This window comes from Myotis nattereri, assembly GCF_964212035.1.
Source record: "Myotis nattereri genome assembly, chromosome: 7".
In the NCBI taxonomy this organism is placed as follows: Eukaryota; Metazoa; Chordata; class Mammalia; order Chiroptera; family Vespertilionidae; genus Myotis; species Myotis nattereri.
Window position 1 is genome coordinate 26,367,655 of NC_138082.1, and position 21,462 is coordinate 26,389,116.

General features: G+C 38.9%; 1 protein-coding gene across 1 annotated transcript in view; it reads right to left on the reverse strand.

Annotated features, from left to right (window-relative positions):
* The window catches only part of CUL3 (cullin 3), a 102,418-nt gene that overhangs the window by 48,948 nt on the left and 32,008 nt on the right, over nt 1–21,462 (reverse strand). The window contains exon 3 of the mRNA XM_081095501.1: nt 7,918–8,031. Within this exon, the coding sequence (XP_080951627.1) occupies nt 7,918–8,031 (114 nt within the window). The remainder of the gene's footprint in view (nt 1–7,917; nt 8,032–21,462) is intronic.

Below are 21,462 nucleotides of genomic sequence, written 5' to 3' on the forward strand. Positions count from 1 at the left end.
GAGCTCTTACCCAGTAAATATAATTTATTTTCCTTATAGATGAGGAAACAGAGTCTTACCTCAAGAGGTTAAATGACTTAAGCAAATTAGTGACAAAGTAGGAACTAAAGCTGAATATCTCGTTAAGTATTTTTCTCACTACTCCAAATTTCATATATATATATATATATATATATATATATATATATATATATATAGTATTGGGGGCATCTGCTTTATGTATAAAAATTTCACTTCCTTTCTTACATTAACAAATATGTGCTCTATTTCTGACTGTACCATAGGACCTACTTCATGTTGAATATATATCTGCCTCCCTAAACTCAATGTCATGGACTGCTTGCTATACCATCATTGCACAAACAGAAAAACAGCTTACAGGTCATATTTAAGGTGTTCGTGGTTCCATTAGTTTGAAACAGAAACTACTGAGATGGAAGGCAATGAAAAATTCCCAATTTTCAAGTACAACACGCTTAACCTTTAAAGTATTTATGATGATGCCCTGGTTTTATTTTTCATTAAGGGTTAGTGCTTGGCTTTTGATCTAACCATAAAAAGATGCCAAGGTATTATATCATCAGTCACAAACTAGAGCACACATGGGGAAAGCCTGTCTTGAACAGACTCCTCTTACAAAAGCAGTCAGTGAAAATTCTGAACAGGTGTGAAGCTTAATAGCCCCAAAGCCATTGAATCCACTTCCTTCTAAGATATCATTTTGAAAGAGAGCGAGTGCTGAGAAGATTCTTAAGCAACCTATCTGTGTTCTCCTAGAATATAACTACTTTCAAACTCCTCTAAATGTGTAATCTATAAATGTTTTTTTGGACCCCAAAGCACCAAAATCTTTAGAAAAAAACAGACTCACAAATTCCACTATCTCTATGTTCTCATCCCATTTATGACCTCCAAGGACACAAAAATATTTGTTAATTTCAGCAAATAGTATTTGTTTCTCACATTATTTTTCACAATTCTATTCCTTGCCATCTATTACCTTTGGTAACTGTAACATTCATAATAATGTTTAATCTGGAACACTCCTTACAGATAGATGGCTTAATTTTCATCTCCCATCTTACCAGGATTTCCTGCCCATCCTTCGCTCCACCCACCTGCCCCATACTGATATAGGCAAATCCTAAACCTATCATGAAAAAGCATCAAACATTTCTGGCACTGAAGAGCTTTTTCCTCCCACCTTTCCCTACTTCGTTAAACTGCTCTTCGTTCTCACTGGATCTTTGGATCTACTGATCCCTAATACCTAATACTTCTATTTCTCGGAATCTTATGATTCACTTGCCTACTTATTAAAACAGTCCATGATCAACCATGTCATTAATGCTTCTAATGATCTTAGAAATCTCCCCTATACCCAATAAGGCAAATTCTATTAGTGACTTTCCTTATTTTGAACATTCTTCTCTGTGACTGCTAAGAACCCCTTGGAAAATGTACAAACTCTGCTGATTGCCTCCACTATACAAACTGTGTGCCAACTCACCTAATAATCCATTTATTTACAGATAGCTGACCCAGGAAAGGAGTTATTCCAAACTTTTCCCTTATATTAGTTTCTTACTGTTGCTGACCAAATTACTACAAATTAAGTAGCTTATATATTCTGTTACTAGAGGCCCGGTGCACAAATTTGTGCACATTGAAAGGAAATTAATTAGAAGAAATATTTTAATATCGCTATTTGCCCTTTCGCTATAATAGAAGTGTTAAGCAAATTCACAACCGATAACGACAGATCAAAACACATGAGTGCGATTAGCACCAGCAAGAGAGTTATATGTATCACACATGCGTTAGTCAACTTACCCTTTAATAGATATAGAATAAACCTGCTTAATTAGATCTACTTTCTAATGTAGCTAAACTTTTTCCAGTCCAGTGAAGCACCCCAACTTCTCTTTCACGTAACTGTCAGCAACACAGCAGTAAATATCAACACGAAGCAGATTGTTATTGTAGATCACGCAGGTTGAACAAAGGGTAAAGTATTTAACTGCAATCAGTGTCTGACTATATTCTGCGCAGTGAGAAAACCTGAAGTCATTTTCAAGGTCCACCATTTCTTCTTTTCAGTTGGGTCAAGTTTCAAAACTTTCTAAATCTCCATTTTCCAGCTAATGAAAAGAAAATAGGATTCCACCAAGTCTCCTATCTACCCCCTCCGGGACTTCTGTGAGGATCAAATGAGATGAGGCATGGGAAAATGCTTCACAGACATTTGGTTAAAGTGTAAATGTTTGCACCTGGCTATAAAGCAAGTCAAGTTCCTGGGCTGAAGAAACTGCAAGGAGGCTAGTCCAGGGGTGGGCAAACTTTCTGACTCGAGGGCCACAATGGGTTCTTAAACTGGACCGGAGGGCCGGAACAAAAGCATGGATGGAGTGTTTGTGTGAACTAATATAAATTCAAAGTAAACATCATTACATAAAAGGGTACGGTCTTTTTTTTTTTTTTAGTTTTATTCATTTCAAACGGGCCGGATTCGGCCCGCAGGCCGTAGTTTTCCCACAGCTGCTCTAGGTAGAGGAAGCCGGTGCCCACAGCCACTGTTTCCAGGCTGGGCTGGGGGCCACATTTTTCACTAGGGGATTTTGGCAGTGTTGGTTGGGATTTGGTGGGGTGTTGCTCTGGGGTGGTGGTGGGGCCTGTGTCCCACTTGGGGGAAGCCTAGTGTTGCTTTGTGGGCACCAGGTCTGCAGTGCCATTTCTCAGTGTTGAGCATCTGTTCCCTAGTGGTCAGCGTGCGTCATAGTGACTGGTGGGAGGGTTAGACACTTAGTATATTAGCCTTTTTATATATAGACTAGAGGCCCGATGCACGAAGATTCGTGCAAGAATGGGCCTTCCTTCCCCTGGCTGCCGGCATCGCCTTTGCTCTTGCTGGAGCCGCCATTCTGCATTTGCTCCAGCCCAGAGCCGCCTTTCTGCCTTCCCTTGCTGCCCAGAGGCCTGAAGTGGCTGGGGCGGTGTGGAAGGCCTGCATTGTCACCATGGCGACGACGCAAATGTCCTGCCCCACCCCAGATGCTCCGTGCCAGTACATGCAAATTAATCTGCCATCTTTGTTGGGTTAATGTGCATACTCATTCCTGATTGGCTGGTGGGCGTCATGAAGGTACTGTCAATTTGCATCTTCTCTTTTATTAGTGTAGACATTTCTAAACTAAAATCAGTTTCACTGGACTACAAGTGAAGGTGTCTACAGGGCCTGTTCCTTTTTTAGGCTCTGATGGGGGGAATCCACTTTCTTGCCTTTTTCAGCTTCTAGTGGCCACATGCATTCCTTGGCTGTGGCCCTCCTCCAACTCCAAAGCTTATCAATCCCATCTCTGCCTCTGTCAGCACACTGCCTTCTCCTTTGTCTCTGAACCTCCTGCCACCCACTCTGATAAGAACCCTGTGATCTGTTTGGGCCCAGCAGGACAACCTAGGATAATCTTCTCACCTCAAGATCCTTAACCTAATCACACCTTCCAAAGTGCCCTTTGCCTTTTAAGGTAACAATCTTTAGGTTCCAGGGATTAGTCATGGACATATTAGGGGGATGGGAGGGCAGGACCATTATTCAGTTTTCCATATTCCTCAACACCTTACATGCCTGTCACCCTAAACCAGCAATTTTCAACCCTTTTCATCTCATGGCATAGGTAAACTAATTACTAAGATTTTGCAGGACACCCAAATATCCATTATATATTTTGCCAATCTGACAAAAAAAAAGATATAATTTTGATTCATTCACACCTGATGGCTATTGTTGTATTGGCTGTTGTCATTTTGTTATTTGATAATCTAAGAGATCTCTGCCCCTGAGTAATAGTCAGGTATTGCGTGTTTTAAAACTTCTAGCAGCACACTGATTGGAAATCACTGTTCTAAACTAATGGTCCCCTTTCTATTTACTAGGAAAAGCATCAGTGGAGACTTTCTCAGGTCCTCTCCACAAACTTGTTGCTACTTTCTACCTCACCTCTTTACCCATCCTTAATGACTTTCCAAATACCTCAAAGAAGCACTGATCCTCCTTTCCCCGGTTAACTCCACCCCCCCCACCCCCCATGATTTTGAGTGTATAGCCTTTTGTCTTTAAGACTAATCAGCAATACTACCATATCTTTGCAGTTTGTAAAAATGACTGGAAATATAGACAAATTTGAGTAAAAACATAAAAAGACCTTTGGAAATTCACCATAGTTTTAGGCAGAAAACTCATTATTAATTTTCTGTCATCCTATATATGACAGAAAATATTTTCCTCTTTCCTTTTACATTAATTCTAATAACTCAAAGTTATCTACAGAATAACATTGATAATTTAATCTCACCCTAATATTGTTCAATGCTTTTTTAAAATATATTTTATTGATTTTTTACAGAGAAGAAGGGAGAGGGATAGAGAGTTAGAAACATTGATGAGAGAGAAACATCGATCAGCTGCCTCCTGCACACCTCCTACTGGGGATGTGCCCGCAACCTAGGTACATGCCCTTGACCGGAATCGAACCTGGGACCTTTCAGTCCATAGGCTGACACTCTATCCACTGAGCCAAACTGGTTAGAGCTTGTACAATGTTTTAATGGCAAAAAACACCACTAGTCATGGATTATAATAATTAAATAACCTATACTGCAACAAACTTTTTCCATAAAATATTTAAAAAATTTTCCCAATCATTAATCTTTTAAACAATTAAAACTGAAAATTGAGCAATGCTAAACCAATCTTAAAAGTTTAACATCTTAATTGTTCTTTAAGGAAAAAATGAATTAAAAATAACTCATTTAAGTAAAGCAGAGATTATAAACTCTATTGCCTTTAGAAGCTAAGTTCTAAAGGATAAGTAGGAGCAAATCACATACAGAGAGGAACATTCTAGAAACATTTCCAGACAAAAGACATGTGTGATGATTCCAAGATGAGAGAGAAGAATCTCAGCAGGGAAGCAACATGATCACGTGCTTGAAAATAGTAACCCTAGGAGCAATATTGAAAAGAGAATAGAGAAGAGCACAATGAATGTTGTAAGACTAGTTATAGAATGGAGAGAAATGAAGGTGCTCTGGTCTCGGGGAGATCTAAAAACAGAACTGCAGATTCTAGAAATATATGATGGAGAAAGAGAGGGAGAAGACACTGACAATAATAAGTCCCAGGTTTCTGGCATAAACGAATAAAATGACACTGATTAGGAGCTCACTTGGAAATGCCAAGTTTGAAATACCTCTCAGACAATGAAGGGAGCCATCAACTAGACAAATGACTATGAATATGAATCTGAGACTGAGGCTGGAGACCTAATTTGGGAATCATCTGCACAGAGGCACCAAATAAAGTTAGGTGTACCAGGAGAAGGAAAACTAGGAAGAAGCTTCAAGAATGCCTTTATCTAAGAGTCAGAGGAGATGGAGTAGTGGCTGAGAAGAAAAAGTCAGAAAGGTATGAGCATACAAAGGGAGTGAGTGCTTTGTCACAGTAATTAAGAACCCAACATGTTAGGAGAAAAGACTGGTCATATGTGCCAAATATTGCTGAAAGATATCCAGGAGCATGATAACCAGCAGCGATCTTTGCCTTCATAGGTACGCAGATATGGTGATCTTGATAAGGGCAAGACTGAACAGAATTGTTCAGATAAAAATGCAAAATAAAGAGAATGAAAATTTGAATCGTTGAGACAGAAGCTTAACTGGAACATATTCAAAGCAAATGAAAGATGAGAAAAGGGAAAGAACAAGTGTCAACAGTTCTTATAAGACATTTTAGTTGTGAATGGAAATGCAGAGGTCCAAAAGAAAACTCAGAAGATTTTGAGGAAGTGAATGGCCCAAACATATTTAAGCTGATAAATAAGATCGAGTAAAAAGGCAGAACCTGAAGATACTTCAGGTTTTTCACAAGGTAGAAAGAGATGTGATCTTTAACACAGGTGGAAGACTGGCCTTTGCCAGAGAGACACTACCCTCCATTAAAACAGGAAGGAAAAAGAAAAACACAAAAGGGGAGAAAATACAGGTGAAACTGTAGATTCAGTGGCATGACACAGTTTCTACCTTATGCTTTCTTTTTTCTCTGAGAGGTAGAAGGCAAGGCACTTGTTAACAGCGAAGTGACCAGTAGGAAAGCTGGAGGTTTGAAGAGAACTACTTCAAAGTGGTGGAATGAGCTGACTAGAGAGAGTCTGCCGGGTAGTGTGGAGGGCTGACAGGAGGTTTGTGACTATGTACAAAGTGGCACTCACCTACCCTTGTGGGATTTCCTCCAGGAGAGGCCCAAGAAAGATTTAAGTGGCTGGGTTTATCCATAGTTTTAGCACTACCAGATGCGTTTGTTGAAAGGTTGAAGGGATGAGAAATATTAATACTAGTTAATTTTTACTGAGCACATTATAGTCCGGGGCCTTGCTAGTGCTTTATATGAATGGCCCCTTTAAGCCTCATGGCTATCTCTACCAAGTTGGTACCATATTATTTTCATTTTATAAATGAGGAAGCTGAGGAATGAATTTGACAATCAATGTTCACATAACAGCTAGCATTCAAAGTTTGAGATTTCATGAGAAAAAAAAAATTGAAATAAAACAAATTTTAAAAATAACCTGATATAAGATTGAGACTGAGTGTTGTATAATTTTAAAAATACTTCTGAATCAGAACAAGGGACTATGAAATTACAAGTCGTTTTCTTAGTGCTAGTGTTAGACAGTGTTAGAATTTAAAGACTCACCAAATCCAGAACTTTAAGAGAACAGCAATAAACTTATTTCATATTTATATCCCAGACATGATATATTTTCTTATGCTAATCATTGCCTCAAATGTCAACACATGAATCTATATCCTGAAGAAAGTGAAAATAAGGCTCAGAAAGACTAAACAATGTGTTACACCTTTTATCAAACCCCTGAAAAATGAAGTATCCTATCACTGACCCCCTTCCCTTGTCACTAGGTCTACAAAACCACGAGTAATAGGCCTGACTGAATTAATTAGCAGAACAAAAAACTTTTTAGCTGTTTGCTCTCATTGAAAATTATTTCCAAACATTACTTTATTCTATCAAGTGAAAGAAACTAGGTAAGCTTTCACCATTGTATTACAACTAAAGGAAACAGAATAAAAATTTGAAAAGCAAAGAGTAAACGCTTAGAAGAAAATCATTCTTTCCAATTTCCAAACGTGAACACTGAAGCAACAAGATGTTATCAGACTTGGTAATTTTGCAGTGACAGAATAATTAAGCAGCTTAATCAATTTTGTTTCATTCTATCATCATACTAAAGTTAAAAAAAAACTGATAGTTTAATCTTGAAAGTAATTAAACACCTTCGCTCATCAGTGTTTTCCAAACTGTCCTGCTGAAAAGATATTTTTCTTGACTGACAGAAACAAAAAAACAGTAATAGGTGAAAAATAGAATATATATCTGAAGAATATAAATACTGAAAGCATTTACCATTAAGAAAGATAGATGGCAGTTATGAGAGTATAATTATCACTAAAGTATTTCTATTAATGACATCCCCTGTCATTAAAGATATGAAGACATTATCAATTTGTAACAGAATATTCACCTTTCATTTATCATGTTGTCATTCAACCACCTTTAGTCAAAAGAGATGCTAATAAAGCTTTTTGGTATTTCCCATTCTAAAGCAAAAATGCTAGATATTCAGAAAAAAATTACATCTTTCCCTTCCAGTCTTTCATTCTAATCATAAAGTACATAAACACTATATAAACTAACATGACCCTTGCTAGGGCAATATTGTTTATTTTTTTAAAAGCACCTTCCACACGGACATATATTATTCAACTACATGTAACAAAGTAAACATTGTTTTGAAATGCCTAACTTCTTAAAGGGAAAACAATAAAAAAACCTCAACTTACCATATACATTAGTATGTCTCTAATCATCACCATAGCTGTTTGATGATCATTCCAAGCTTGATTTAGCGTTTGAAGAAAGTTGTTATTCAATGAATTAAGTACATCCTCTCGCACCTATTAACAGAAGAGTTCATTACAGTTTGTTAATACACACACATATGTGCACGTACTCATATGTAACATGCACTTATTTCTGTTCAATAAAATAATAAAGTGGACTCTTCAATTTTAAATTAAAAAATGTTATAGACCAGTAGAAACATTTTAAGCTATAATATGTTATGTACAGATGACTAACAAATGTGTTTTGTATAGTCCAAGCCCTTTCCCTTGATCTTCAGAATCAAAAAGCAATCTCTTGGGCATTTTTTAACATCACAGTAAAAAAAAAAAATTAAAAATTAAAAATCCTAAATACTTATATGAACTAAAAGGCTCTATCTGTAGAACTGGCCCCGGGGCTATTGCTCCAATTTTACCTTCCCTCCCCCATTTTTGAAGAAATAGTGAGTCCACTGATTCCTGAGTCAAATTACCTAGGCTAGAATCCCAGCTCCCTGACTAGCTGTATGACTTTGGATACATTATTTAATCTCTATGCTTCAGTTTCCTTATATGTGAAATGGTGTCCATTTTGTAGGATTACTGAAAGGATTAAATTAACACTTGTAAATACTTAGAACAGTGTCTGGCACTCATTAAGCACTCTAGCTACAATGGAGCTGCATACAGAAAATGTGTTCTGCCATTTCTTTTGCCTTGATTCACAGCTCACTCCCTCACTTTTTTCTCTTCAAGTCCTACCTCCAGTTTTTCCCTGACCACCCTATTTCAAACAACCACCTCTACCTTTACTCCTTAACCCTACAGTTTATTTTTCCTCACAGAACTCATCAGTAGGTACTGTATTACTAGTTTCTTATTTCTCACACCAAAATGTAAGCTCCATAGCATCAGGGATTCTGTCTTTTCCATGTATATCTCCTACACCTACAATTGTGCCTGGCATGTGTAAGATATTTTATTTTATCCCCACCCACCAATACCATGATCCACTTCCAACATGGTAAGCTCTTTCAGTGTATCTATCTGCCTTTGCACGTAAGTTCCCTGAGTCTGAAATGTTTTCCTAATGCAATCCTGATAATACTACGCAGATTTCAAGACTTCCTTCACATAACCACAAGCATACTGCCACCTTCTCCAGTAAGAGGTTACTGACCACTACTACTTCCTGCTATGCTATCAGTCTAATGGAAAGAGTATTTAACTAGGAAACAGAATCTAGATTCTGGTTCTAGCTTTATCATGAAGAAGTGTGCTTGTCTTCTAGGTTCCTATAACTCTTGTTGTACTATACTACCAAACTCTCCAGTTATTCAAATCCAACTAATCCTCCATGGTCTCACTCAACTGTCAATACTCCAACCTAACAGATAGCTTTATCTCCAAACATCCTTTACTATAGACAATCTACAGTAGTAAACAATTTTTCAGGTTGGGAGAATCTGAAGTCATGGTGTTTTTTGAGAAACAAATATAATACATGTATTAAAATATATAGATATCTATGAACCTAAGTTCTAAACAAAAGAAATTAGAAAGGTCATTGAGTATTATAACTAGTATAAGCAAGTGATTGGAAGTACCAAACATTGAAAGAAAATACACATAACGCACTAATCCAAACACACAGGAGAATAAGTTCAAATAGGAAAAAACTATCTAATTTATTTTTTCTTATATAATAGAGGAAAAGAGGTACTCAAGAGATATTAGTGATGGGACAATATGTCTAGTCTATAGTCTACTAAACATGTAGTATAAAAACCATTAGCTTATACTACATAACTTAGAATTTTATTATATATTTAATCTTTTGTTCACAACTGTATTTTGTCTTGTACATAAGATGCATTTTGAAGCTTTTGGACTTCAAAATCACCCAGAAATTATTCCATAAATATGCTGACTATATCAAAAGTGATAAATATCCATGTCGGTTAGTTGAAAGCACTGTGTTTAACAAATACTATTATGCAAAGTAGATAAAATAAATCATTTATTTCAACTTACTAAGTCTACCAATTGTCAGATACAAATTTCCAAGGTAGCTAAGGCTAAAAAAAAAAAAACAACCATCAACACAGCAAGTTGAAAATGTAGCTATATACAAATTCTTCGCCACACTTCATATTCTTTCACTGAAACACTAAATTCTGAGTGTCAATTAAATTAAAATCATGAAAATACTAGAGAAATTGCACAATGTAACAAAAATAAAATGGTATATTCCAAACACCAAGAATATCTAACAATCAATTATTCTTAAGAACTTAAGTAAACTCTGTATACCCCTTTGTTACAAAAATCAAGTTATGTGTTACCTACATTAAAGTCACCCTGATTTGGGGACACAAAAATGTGCTTGGTATATTTCATTCATATAAAAATGTGTTTAGATGAATGCAAAAGTGACCAATTAAACAGTTCTAAAATAAACCATGTTTTTCAAAATCACTAATACTCTTTAAAATCAACAAGCATCTATAAAATATTTATACTTATACCTGACTTTCAACAAAATAATATGATCAACTAGCACAATGTGTCATAAATAAAACTTTATTTGCATTACACTTCAAAAATTATCCTCACAAATCAATAAGTGCATATTACTTAGCAAAAAAAGCTATTAAGAGCTAATTTTGTTAAATTTATTTTTGAATGACTATGCATATACACACATACCTAAGACAAAGTAAATGTCTTACATATACTTGTTGTAATCGTCTCTTAATTATTCGAATCACTCTATAAGCAAAAAATTATTTCTTTAATACTACCCCCAAAAATATCTTTCTACTCTGATACATCAAAAGTGAATGGATATTTTTTCAAATATGTATCATAAAGTGGTAGCAATCAGATGAAAATACAACCTTTATGAAAATTAAAACAGGCTTTTTAAATGAAAAAATGGCATATAAATGAAAAAATATACACTAAATGGAAAAAGCCTCATTTTACAAAGTATTAATGTAACAATACAGACATTTTGAAAAAGAGAAAGTGGGGGCTGTGTATGTGTGTGTAACATTGTTAGTCTCACACTCAACACAACCATTAATTTCTGCACCAGAAAAGGCAAATGGGAAGGAACCCTGCTACAGAGGTGATCCTAGGATCAAAAGGGCCTGCTGACAAGTATAACCGGTAGTATTACTTAAGAAGACCTCTAAGAAGGTTACTCAGTTGAAGAGTTGGAATTTGAAGGATGAGACAAGCAAGAACAAGTAACAAAGCCATGGAAAGGTGATAAAAGTATAGGGTCAGCTGTGACAGGATAAAACGAGCCATTGAAAACTGGCTGCGCATGGTACTTAGCTTTGAAAGGATAAAGCAATGCACAGATAATAGTTCAAAACAGATCACAAACCTGGTGAATATTTAGAATCATCTGAATAGCAATAGATTTTGATAAAGAGATTGAGAAGAAAAACACAGACTGGGAGAAAATATTTGCAAAAGACATCTGATAAAGGACTGTTCAACCTTGTGTTCTTAGCCTCTGGTACAATTGGCTTCATTTTATGTCATTTCACTTAAAGTCACAGAACCTATCGACGATGTTAAGTGAAGACTTACTATATACAAAGAATTCATAAAACTCAACAATAGAAAACAAATGACCCAATTTAAAAAACTGACAAAAGACCTGACACTTCACCAAAAAATATAGATGACAAATAAGCATATGAAAAGATCTGTGATATCTGATCATTAAGGAAATGCAAATAAAAACAATATTGGGATACCACTACATATCAATTAAGATGGCCAAAATCCCAAACAGTGACAACACCAAATGCTGGTGAGGATGTATATTAACAGGCATTCTCATTCACTGCTGGGGGAAATGCAAAATGGCATATTTTTACTATAATGATCCAGCAATTATACTCCTTGGTATAAATACCAAAGGAGTTGACAACTTATATCCACACAAAACCCCACACACAGATGTTTATAGCAACTTTATTCATAATTGCCAAAACTTGGACAAGATAGCCTTCAGTAGATGAATAGATATATCCAGACAGAATATTATTTAGCACTAAAAAAAAAATGAGCTATCAAGCAATGAAAAGACATGAAGGAACATTATGAAAGAAGACAATCTAAAAAGACTACATACTGTATGATTCCAACTACTATATGACATTCTGGAAAAGGTAAAACTAAGAAGACTGTAAAATCACCTGTTACGAGGGTTAGGGTGGAGGGAAAGATAAAAAGGCAGTGAGGCTATTCTGTTTGGTACTATACCAGAGAATACATTTCATTATTCATTTGTTAAAACCTAGACAATGTACACCAAGAGTAATCCCCAATGTAAACTATAAACTGGGTGACAATAATATGTCAATGTAGGTTCACCCACTGTAACAACTATACTACTCCGGGGTGTGATACAGAGAGTAGGAGAGGCTATATGTGTGTGTGGAAGCAGGAAGTACATGAAAAATCTCTGTACCTTCTGCTCAATTTTGCTGTGTCTCTAAAACTGCTCTACAAAATAAAGTCAATTAAAAAAAAAAAAAGCTACTCATAACAGTCAGGATTTGCAAACCACTGACTTTAAAAAAACCACACCAGCCATTTCTGTTCCATTCCTTTGCAGAATTTCTTCAACATGAACATATTTTTATATAGTTAGAACTAGAGGCCCGGTGCACAAAAACTTGTGCACTCGGGGGGGGGGGGGGAGAAGAGGGGGTCCCTCAGCCCAGCCTGTGCCCTCTCGCAATCTGGGACCCCTCAGGAGATAACGCCCTGCTGGCTTAGGCCTGCTCCCGGGTGGCAGAGGGCAGGCCCAATCCCTAGGTGCAGCCCCTGGTCGGGCTCAGAGCAGGGCCGATTGGGGAGTTGGGGCGCCGCCCCGTCATGCACAGAGCAGGGCGGATTGGGAGGTTGCGATGCCACCCACAGTCACACTCAGGGTAGGGCTGATTGGGGGATTGGGGCATTGCCCCATCACACTCAAGGCAGGGTCGATAGGGAGGTTGCGGCACCACCCCCTGTCACGCACAGAGCAGGGCCCATCAGAGGGTTGGGGAGCTCCCCCCCCCCCCCCGTCACGCACAGAGCAGGGCCCATCAGGGGTTGAGGAGCTCCCCCCTGTCACTCACAGAGTAGGGCCGATAGGGGAGTTGGGGCACCGCCCCCTGTCATACTCAGTGCAGGGCCGATGGGGAGGTTATGGCTCTACCCCATCCCACACAGAGCAGGGCCTGTGGGGGGGGGGGGGATTGGGGCGCCGCCACTCTCACACTCAGGGCAGGGCCGATGGGGAGGTTATGGCTCTACCCTGTCACACACAGAGCAGGGCCCGTGGGGGCGGGGGGTTGGGGCGCCGCAGCCTGTCACACACAGAGCCACAGGGCGATCAGGGGGTTGGGGAGCTCCCCCCCCCCCCCATCAGGCATAGAGGAGGACTGATCAGGAGGTTGGGACGCCTTCTCCTGTCACGAACAGAGCAGGGCGGATAGGGAGGTTGTGGCCCCACCCCTGTCACACACAGAGCCGTAGGGCAATCGGGGGTTTGGGCGCTGCCCCGTCACACTGATCCCGGTGCCGGGAGGCCTCTCGGCTCCGCTGATCCCGGTGCTGGGAGGCATATTACCCTTTTACTATATAGGATAGAAAACTGGTGCATGGGTGGGGCTGGCTGGTTTGCCCTGAAGGGTGTCCTGGATCAGGGTGGGGGTCCCCACTGGGGTGCCTGGCCAGCCTTGGTGAGGGGCTGAGGGCTGTTTTCAGGCTGGCGGGTGACTGAAGCTCCCAGTTGCTCCTTTTTTTCTTTTTATTCTGGGCCAGCTTTAGCTCTGGCTCCAGCTCTGAGGCCTCTGCTGCTGAAAGCAGGTATCTGGTTTGTTTGGGTTCTATAATTGAAACAGTGTATAACTCCAGCTCTGAGATCCTTGCGGGCTGAAAGCAGGTTTCTGAAGTTTTGTTTAGCTTCTATATTTGTTACAATGTTTCAAACTGCAAGCTCAGAGGCTGGCAAGGCAGGCGGAACGTTGGAGTCCTCCGTCACTGAAGCAAGCAAGCCTCATGTTCGCTTCCAGCTGCCTGGCTGCTGGCCACCATCTTGGCTGGCAGTTAATTTGCATATCTCCCTGATTAGCCAATGGGAAGGGTAGCAGTCGTACGCTAATTACCATGTTTCTCTTTTATTAGATAGGATAATAATATTGATGTAATTCTGAGTCCTGATTTTTTAAAGCCATCAATCAACATTCAACATTAACCTCTGCTTTAGGAAACCTCTAGTTATAGCATATCATTTCCAAAGCACCATAATAATTCAAAGAAAAAGGTCTATTAGAAAGAAACACAAGAAAAAAATGTTATCTGAAATTTAGAGCAACTTCCTACATAACACCAAAAGCATGATCTATAAAATAAATAACTGTGTTCCATCAAAATTAATGCTTGTTCTGCAGATACAGTTAAAACAATAAAAAGATAAGCTCTAGACTGGGAGAAAATAGCAAATGACTTGTATCCCGAATATATGTATTTTAAAAAACCTTACAAGTAAAAACCCAAACAATTAAAAAATGGGCAAAATAATTGAAAAGACACTTCACCAAAGATATATAAAGGCAATTTTGCACAGGAAAAGATACTCAACAACATTAACCATTAAGGAAATTAAAACCATAATGAGCCCTGTTTTGGTGGCTCACTTGGTTGGAGCATTGTTATCCAGTACAAAAAAAGGTTAGGTGTTCAATTCCTGATGGGTCCAGGCATGTACGTGAGGCAACCATAGATGTTTCGCTCACATAGATGTTTCTATCTCTCTCCCTCCCTCCCTTCTTTCCGCTCTCTCTAAAAATCAATTTAAAAAACGTATCCTTGGGTGAGAGTTAAAAAAATAAAACATAATGAAATGCCACCACACACCCATTAGAACGGCTAACACAAAATACCCTGACAATGCCAAGTGCTGAGGAAGATTCCCAGTAACTAGAACTTTCATACATTACCAAAGAAGGGAACGCACAATGGTACAGCCCCAATGGAGAAGAGTTTGGCAGTATTTTATGAGGTTAAATTGCTTACCATATGACCCAGCAAGCCCATTCCTAGGTATTTATCCTAGACAAATGAAAACTCATATTCACACAAACACCTGTATATGAACATTCCAAGCAGCACTATTCAAAAATCACAAAACTCTGTTCACAATACAAATGCTTTACAAAAAGTAGGTAAGTGGATAAGTACACTATGATACACTGATACAATAAAATATTACTCAGAAAAAAAAGAACTATTGATACATAAAATATCTTGGCTCTATCTCAAAATATTTATGCTGAATGAAAAATTAGTCTCAAGAGGTTACAAACTATATGAGAAAACAAAATTATAATGACAGAGAATAGATCAGTGGTTGCCAAGTACCAGGGGTTGAAGAAAGGTGTGACTATAAAGGGAAAACAAGGAGTTTTCTGGTGTGAGGGAATGTTCTATATTGATTTTGATAGGTGTTCCATTATTCTACACATTGGATAAAATTCATAAAAATAAAAGGCTAATTTTATTGTATACTGATTTTTTTAAACTTGCAATTATGATTCCCAAGTTGGGTCCTATTTTATTACTATACCATAAACAAATAACAATCTTTACTCATAAAAGCAACTTGAATGACAATGAAAGAATTCTGAATTGTTTTTATGAATGACCATGTAATAATTCAAAATTGGTATATTACATTCTTCATTACTGTGAATATAGTTTGTCCTTTTTTTTTTTTTTACATCCTTAACAAACATTAAAGTGGAATTACTAAGTCAAAAGAAAACCTTTATTTTTTTTGATGTTGTAATAAAACATGTTCACTGATAAATTAATGCCTAAGTTGCAAAAAACACATTTTCAAGTCAAATTACTGGCCAAGGGAAGAGGAGGATGAAAAGGAGGATGATAGGAAAGGCCAGCAGGCATCAACTTGCCCTTGAGTTTTCACATCCAAGTATCTTCATGGATTGATAAGGAGGCTGACCCTGGGCCAGCAGCTCTTGGCTATGGAGAGCTGAAGAACATTAATAATCTGCACAGTACCCCCACCCTCTGACATAACACATGCAAAATTATTTTTTAACCATTGCTTTAAACTTTTCACTCTCTATATTTCAATGTCTAAGGCAAAATCCTAGGTAGCCAATCTCATAGAATGTCTAGGTAACAAAAAAATTCATCAGCTAAAACTAATTATAAAGATTTTAGTTCTAAAGTTCACTAAAATTATAACTGAGCCATATAATTAATGATGGTAGAGATTACTGAAAGTTAAGAACTTTCTTCTCTAAGTCTCAAAACTCAAGACAATATTTAATCCAAATATTAATTAAATCTCAGAAGTACAGAAATTTGTATGTAGCATTATTTTGTTGTTGTGTTTGTTTGTTTTTTTAATCCTCACCTGAGGATATTTTTTCATTGATTTTTAGAGAGGATGGAAGAGAGGGAAAGACAGAGAAACAAAGATGTGTGAGAAACACATCAATTGGTTGCCTCCTGCACGTGTACTGACCAGGGCCGGGGTTGGGGATAAGCCTGCAACAGAGGCTCATGCCCTTCACTGGAATCGAACCTGGGACCCCTGGGTCCACAGACCCATGCTCTATGCCAGTGATGGCGAACCTTTTGAGCTCGGCGTGTCAGCATTTTGAAAAACCCTAACTTAACTCTGGTGCCGAGTCCCATATAGAAATTTTTTGATATTTGCAACCATAGTAAAACAAAGACTTATATTTTTGATATTTATTTTATATATTTAAATGCCATTTAACAAAGAAAAATCAACCAAAAAAATGAGTTCGCGTGTCACCTCTGACATGCGTGTCATAGGTTCGCCATCACTGAGCTAAACCGGCTAGGGCTAGCATTATTTTGCATTAAAATAAATACTATGGCCCAGCCAGCATGGCTAAGTGGTTGAGGACAGACCTATGAACCAGAAGGTAATGGTTGACTGGTTGATTCCCAGTCAGGGTTGTGACTGGGTTGTGGGCTGGATCACCAGTATGGGCGGAGGCAGCCAATCGATGATGTTTCTGTCTCTCCCTCCCCCTCCCTTTCTCACTGAAAGCAATTAAAATACATGTAAAAAATACAGACATCATGTATTAAAAACATAAAATGGGGCACGAACAACAGGAGTACATACTACTTATACAAAGAGCATTAAAAAGTATCACAGAGATACTATAATTTTAACAGGTATGACCTCCTAGGAATCTGTAGTATATTAACATTCACCCAGAAGCTAAAACAATCAAATTTGTATTTGCAAGCACCGGCCCAGGGCAACTACTAACTAATTACTTAACCTATCTGGTCTGTAGCTCCTCTTACCTATTGATTAGATCAACATCACATCAAGCTCCACTAAGATGCTTTAGTATCAATGCAGGGCAGACTCCATTTCCTCTGATTAAACATGATTTCTATTGGTTTTGTGTGATTTTAAAAGTCAGATTTGTTTTCTACTCTTAAAATAACTGGGAGCCACTGAATGTCTGTTATGTACCTTTCTGGGTCTAAATTCTGAAACACATTGCTTGTTTCATGTGAATATGTACATAAATATGCAACATTTACCCTAATTTTAAAAAGGACTTAAGTTCCCACTTATAATACTTGAATTTTTACAGAGTCCTACATATGTGATCTAGGGCTTGTCACTTTATAAACTTTACCAGTTACATAAATCCTATTTTTCCAAGAAATGCCATTAAAGAATTATTCTTGCAGATCTCAATAATTTTTCATTTTATCCTATTAATGTGATATAAACCTATCAAAAGTGGCTTAGTACATAAGTGAATCGCAATGGAAACTAAGTAATCCTCCTATATAATAAAAGCCTAATATGCAAATTGTCCCCTCGACTGGGAGTTCGACTGCTTGCTATGATATGCGCTGACCACCAGGAAGCGGCGCAGGACATGGGAGGTGTCGACTGTACACTGCGACCTCTTGCCGGCTACCTGGGGGCAGGGGTGATGGGGTCGGAGGTGGGGTGAGAATGTAGGGTGTCCACTGAGCTTGTTCTCACTCCCCTTGCTACCCTCCCCTGGGACACCAGGGCTCGAGTGCTGATGAAGCCCCTGCGCTCAGGTGCCAGGCGCCCGCGAGGAGCCCACCCCTCACCTGTGCATCTTCCAGCTGAGCCGGGCCGCAGCCGCTGGGACTATAGGGGCCAGCTGGCCTCCCCGTGGGTTCGCGCAGGAGCGGGTCTGTGAGGCCAGTTGGGAGAGAGTGCGCTGCCTGCCCGGCTTCTGTGTGGCGCCAATGGCAGCACTCACAGCATCTCAGCATGGGGACTCGGGCGTCATGACTCAGATGGAGGGGGGCACGTGGGAACCCCGGGGCCCAGGTGCTGCCCAGGGCCCAGATGTCAGCTGGGACCTGCCCTTCTACACCAGATGCTCACATTTTGATCGCTGGCCAGGCCTAGGGACAGCATCCGTGCAAGAATTTCATGCATTGGGCCTCTAGTGGAATATAAAAGACATTTTCCTAATCCAACAGAAATGGTTTGAAAAGAGCTCTACAGCTCTTTGTCTTACCCCAAGAATTCCTGATCTCAAAGATTAGCCATACACAGTGAATAGTGGCAGCACAGAAGTACAGATGCTGAAAAGCCTCTCAGCCTGATTCAAATCACAGACCCAACAGCAGATGTGTGCCCTGGAGAACTTAATTACTTTGTGTATCAGTTTTTATAAAATAGCAATAGCAGCACCACACCTACAACAAGGAGGTGTTGTACGGATAAAATGAGTTAACATACACAAAATGCTTAGAAATGTGCCTAGCCTACAGTAAATGCCATACAAGCATTTTCTACTATTATTTCTTGTATTACATATTCATAATCCTATATAATAAAAGCCTAATATGCTAAGTGTCTGGTCAACCAGTCGGCTGTTCAACCAAAGTATAATATGCTAATGATATGCTAAGGCTACTCAGCTGCTAGCTATGATGTGTACAAACAACCAGGGGGCAGTCAACCCGTCGACCAGTAGCTATGATGTGCACTGATCACCAGGGAGCAGACGCTCCAACCAGTAGGTTAGCTTGCTGGTGGGGTCTGGCCGATCGGGACTGGGCGAGACAGGCCAGACAAACCCTGGAGCCCTCCCGTGGTCCTGCCCCAGCTGGCCAACCTCCCATGTCTCTCCCCGGCCCCGATCATGCACCAGTGGGGTCCCTCAGCCTGGCCTGCACCCTCTCACAATCTGGGACCCCTCGGGGTATGTCAGAGAGCCGGTTTTGGCCCTATCCTGCAGGCCACGCCCAGGGGCCCCACTGGTGCACGAATTCATGAACCAGGCCTCTAGTATGTTCATATACGTATTTGAATCTTGTTACTCAAAGCATGTTCCTAAGAGCCAGTATCACGGTCAAGATCATCATCATCATCATCATCTGGGAGGTTGTTAGAAATGCACAATCAGAACTGACATTTTAACAAGATTAACACAAAGTTCATAAGTGCCTTAAAATTTGAGAAACAAGTGACATAAAATACATATGTTCACGTATTTTATATAGTATTTTCTAAACTCTCAATTGCCACTTGATTCTTGCTTTCCTTTCTTCAATACAACAGATATTTCTCCAAACTAGAAGGAATTCTTGTAACATAGCCAATCTCCTACCATTTGTATATTCAATGTAAGTTTGGTGAATAGGTGTTGCTATCTCACAGTATATATACCTTAAAATTTCTGTATTTCAAAACAAGCTTCTGCTGAGTTAACTTTCTAAGAATTCACCAATGATAAGTGATTCCTGATGCCCGCTTGATTTTTTTTCTAGACTGACAGGATTATTCTAAACAATTAGAATAAAGGTGGCAATCTTGATCCGAGGAATCATAACAGTATCAACAAAACAAACTAGCCACTGCAGGGAAAACTTTTTTTCTTGATGCTGTAGGAAGATTCTTCTCTAAGTAATTTACTAATGTATGTATAGTTAGTAATATCAGTTTAAGCATTTCACAAATTAAAAAAAAAAAAAATTCAATCCTCATGGCAATATTCCCCACTCTTTGTTTTAAGTATCCAAAGTGAAGCTCTTAATTCAAAGCAATACATAAAATCTTTCCCCAAACTAACAACTGAAATATTTTTTAAAAAAATCTATTTTATTGATTTTTTACAGAGAGGAAGGGAGAGAGATAAAGAGTTAGAAACATCGATGAGAGAGAAACATCGATAAGCTGCCTCCTGCACATCTCCCACTGGGGAGGTGCCCGCAACCCAGGTACATGCCCTTGACCGGAATCGAACCTGGGACCTTTCAGTCCGCAGGCCGACGCTCCATCCACTGAGCCAAACCGGTTTCGGCAACAACTGAAATATTTAATGATTACTTCCAACAAGCAAAGCAGGATGCTTTGGGGCACTATGGGGGATACAAAATGCATTCAGCAACTTTTATAATCTCTATGGGGGAAGGGAGAAAAGAGGAGCCTGATAGTAGCATTCATATGACCTCAATACAAAGCAGAAAACAATGACTAGCAATAGAGAAGTCAGGAGTTTCAGAGGAGGGGCACACAGTGAGAATTAGGACAACACACCTTCATAAAGAAAATTTGCCACATGTTCAATCAAATAATCATCTAAATTTGGTATTGTTTTAAAAAATACATTCTTAGTTCGAATACTTAAACTTTAAAAAAAATAACAAACCTCAGAAAAATCAGGATTTTTCTATGAGTACAAGGTAATGCCATTAAAAAAATGAAAGCTTTTTACCTACTGGTTTAAAAGGGAAACAAGAAGAAAGAAGTAGTATACCACAGAATAGCAATATAAGTTATCATTTGTGCAGTACTCTATTTCCAATGGTCAAGACAATAAGAGATACACTGAAAGCCACTATGGCATCAGTACTCTAGTTAAACAATGGGGACACTGACAGAATAAGTAGTAAAACACATACAAAGTATGGCAATATGGCAATTAGTTTTTTTATTCTCTTGGGTACCACAGAAAAAAAACTACAGTTCTACAAGATCACAGGATCTGGTGCCCAGCAGACTGAAAAACTCCAGTCTCAAAAAACCAGAGGTATACAGCCCCCAAATTATACTGTGCTTTTTAATGGTGAAAGACATTCTGCTTAAACAATGGTTAGATTCAGCAATTAATTTGGGTAGGTAGCCACCAGACAACACATCTGGACAGTTCAGGAATATAAACCATGATGGTTTCCATTTGAATGTTACATTCTTTTTTTAAAAAAATGTATTTTATTGATTTTTTTACAGAGAGGAAGGGAGAGGGATCAAGAGCCAGAAACATCGATGAGAGAGAAACATCCATCAGCTGCCTCTTGCACGCCCCCTACTGGGGATGTGCCCACAACCAAGGTACATGCCCTTGACCGGAATCGAACCTGGGACCCTTGAGTCTGCAGGCCGACGCTCTATCCACTGAG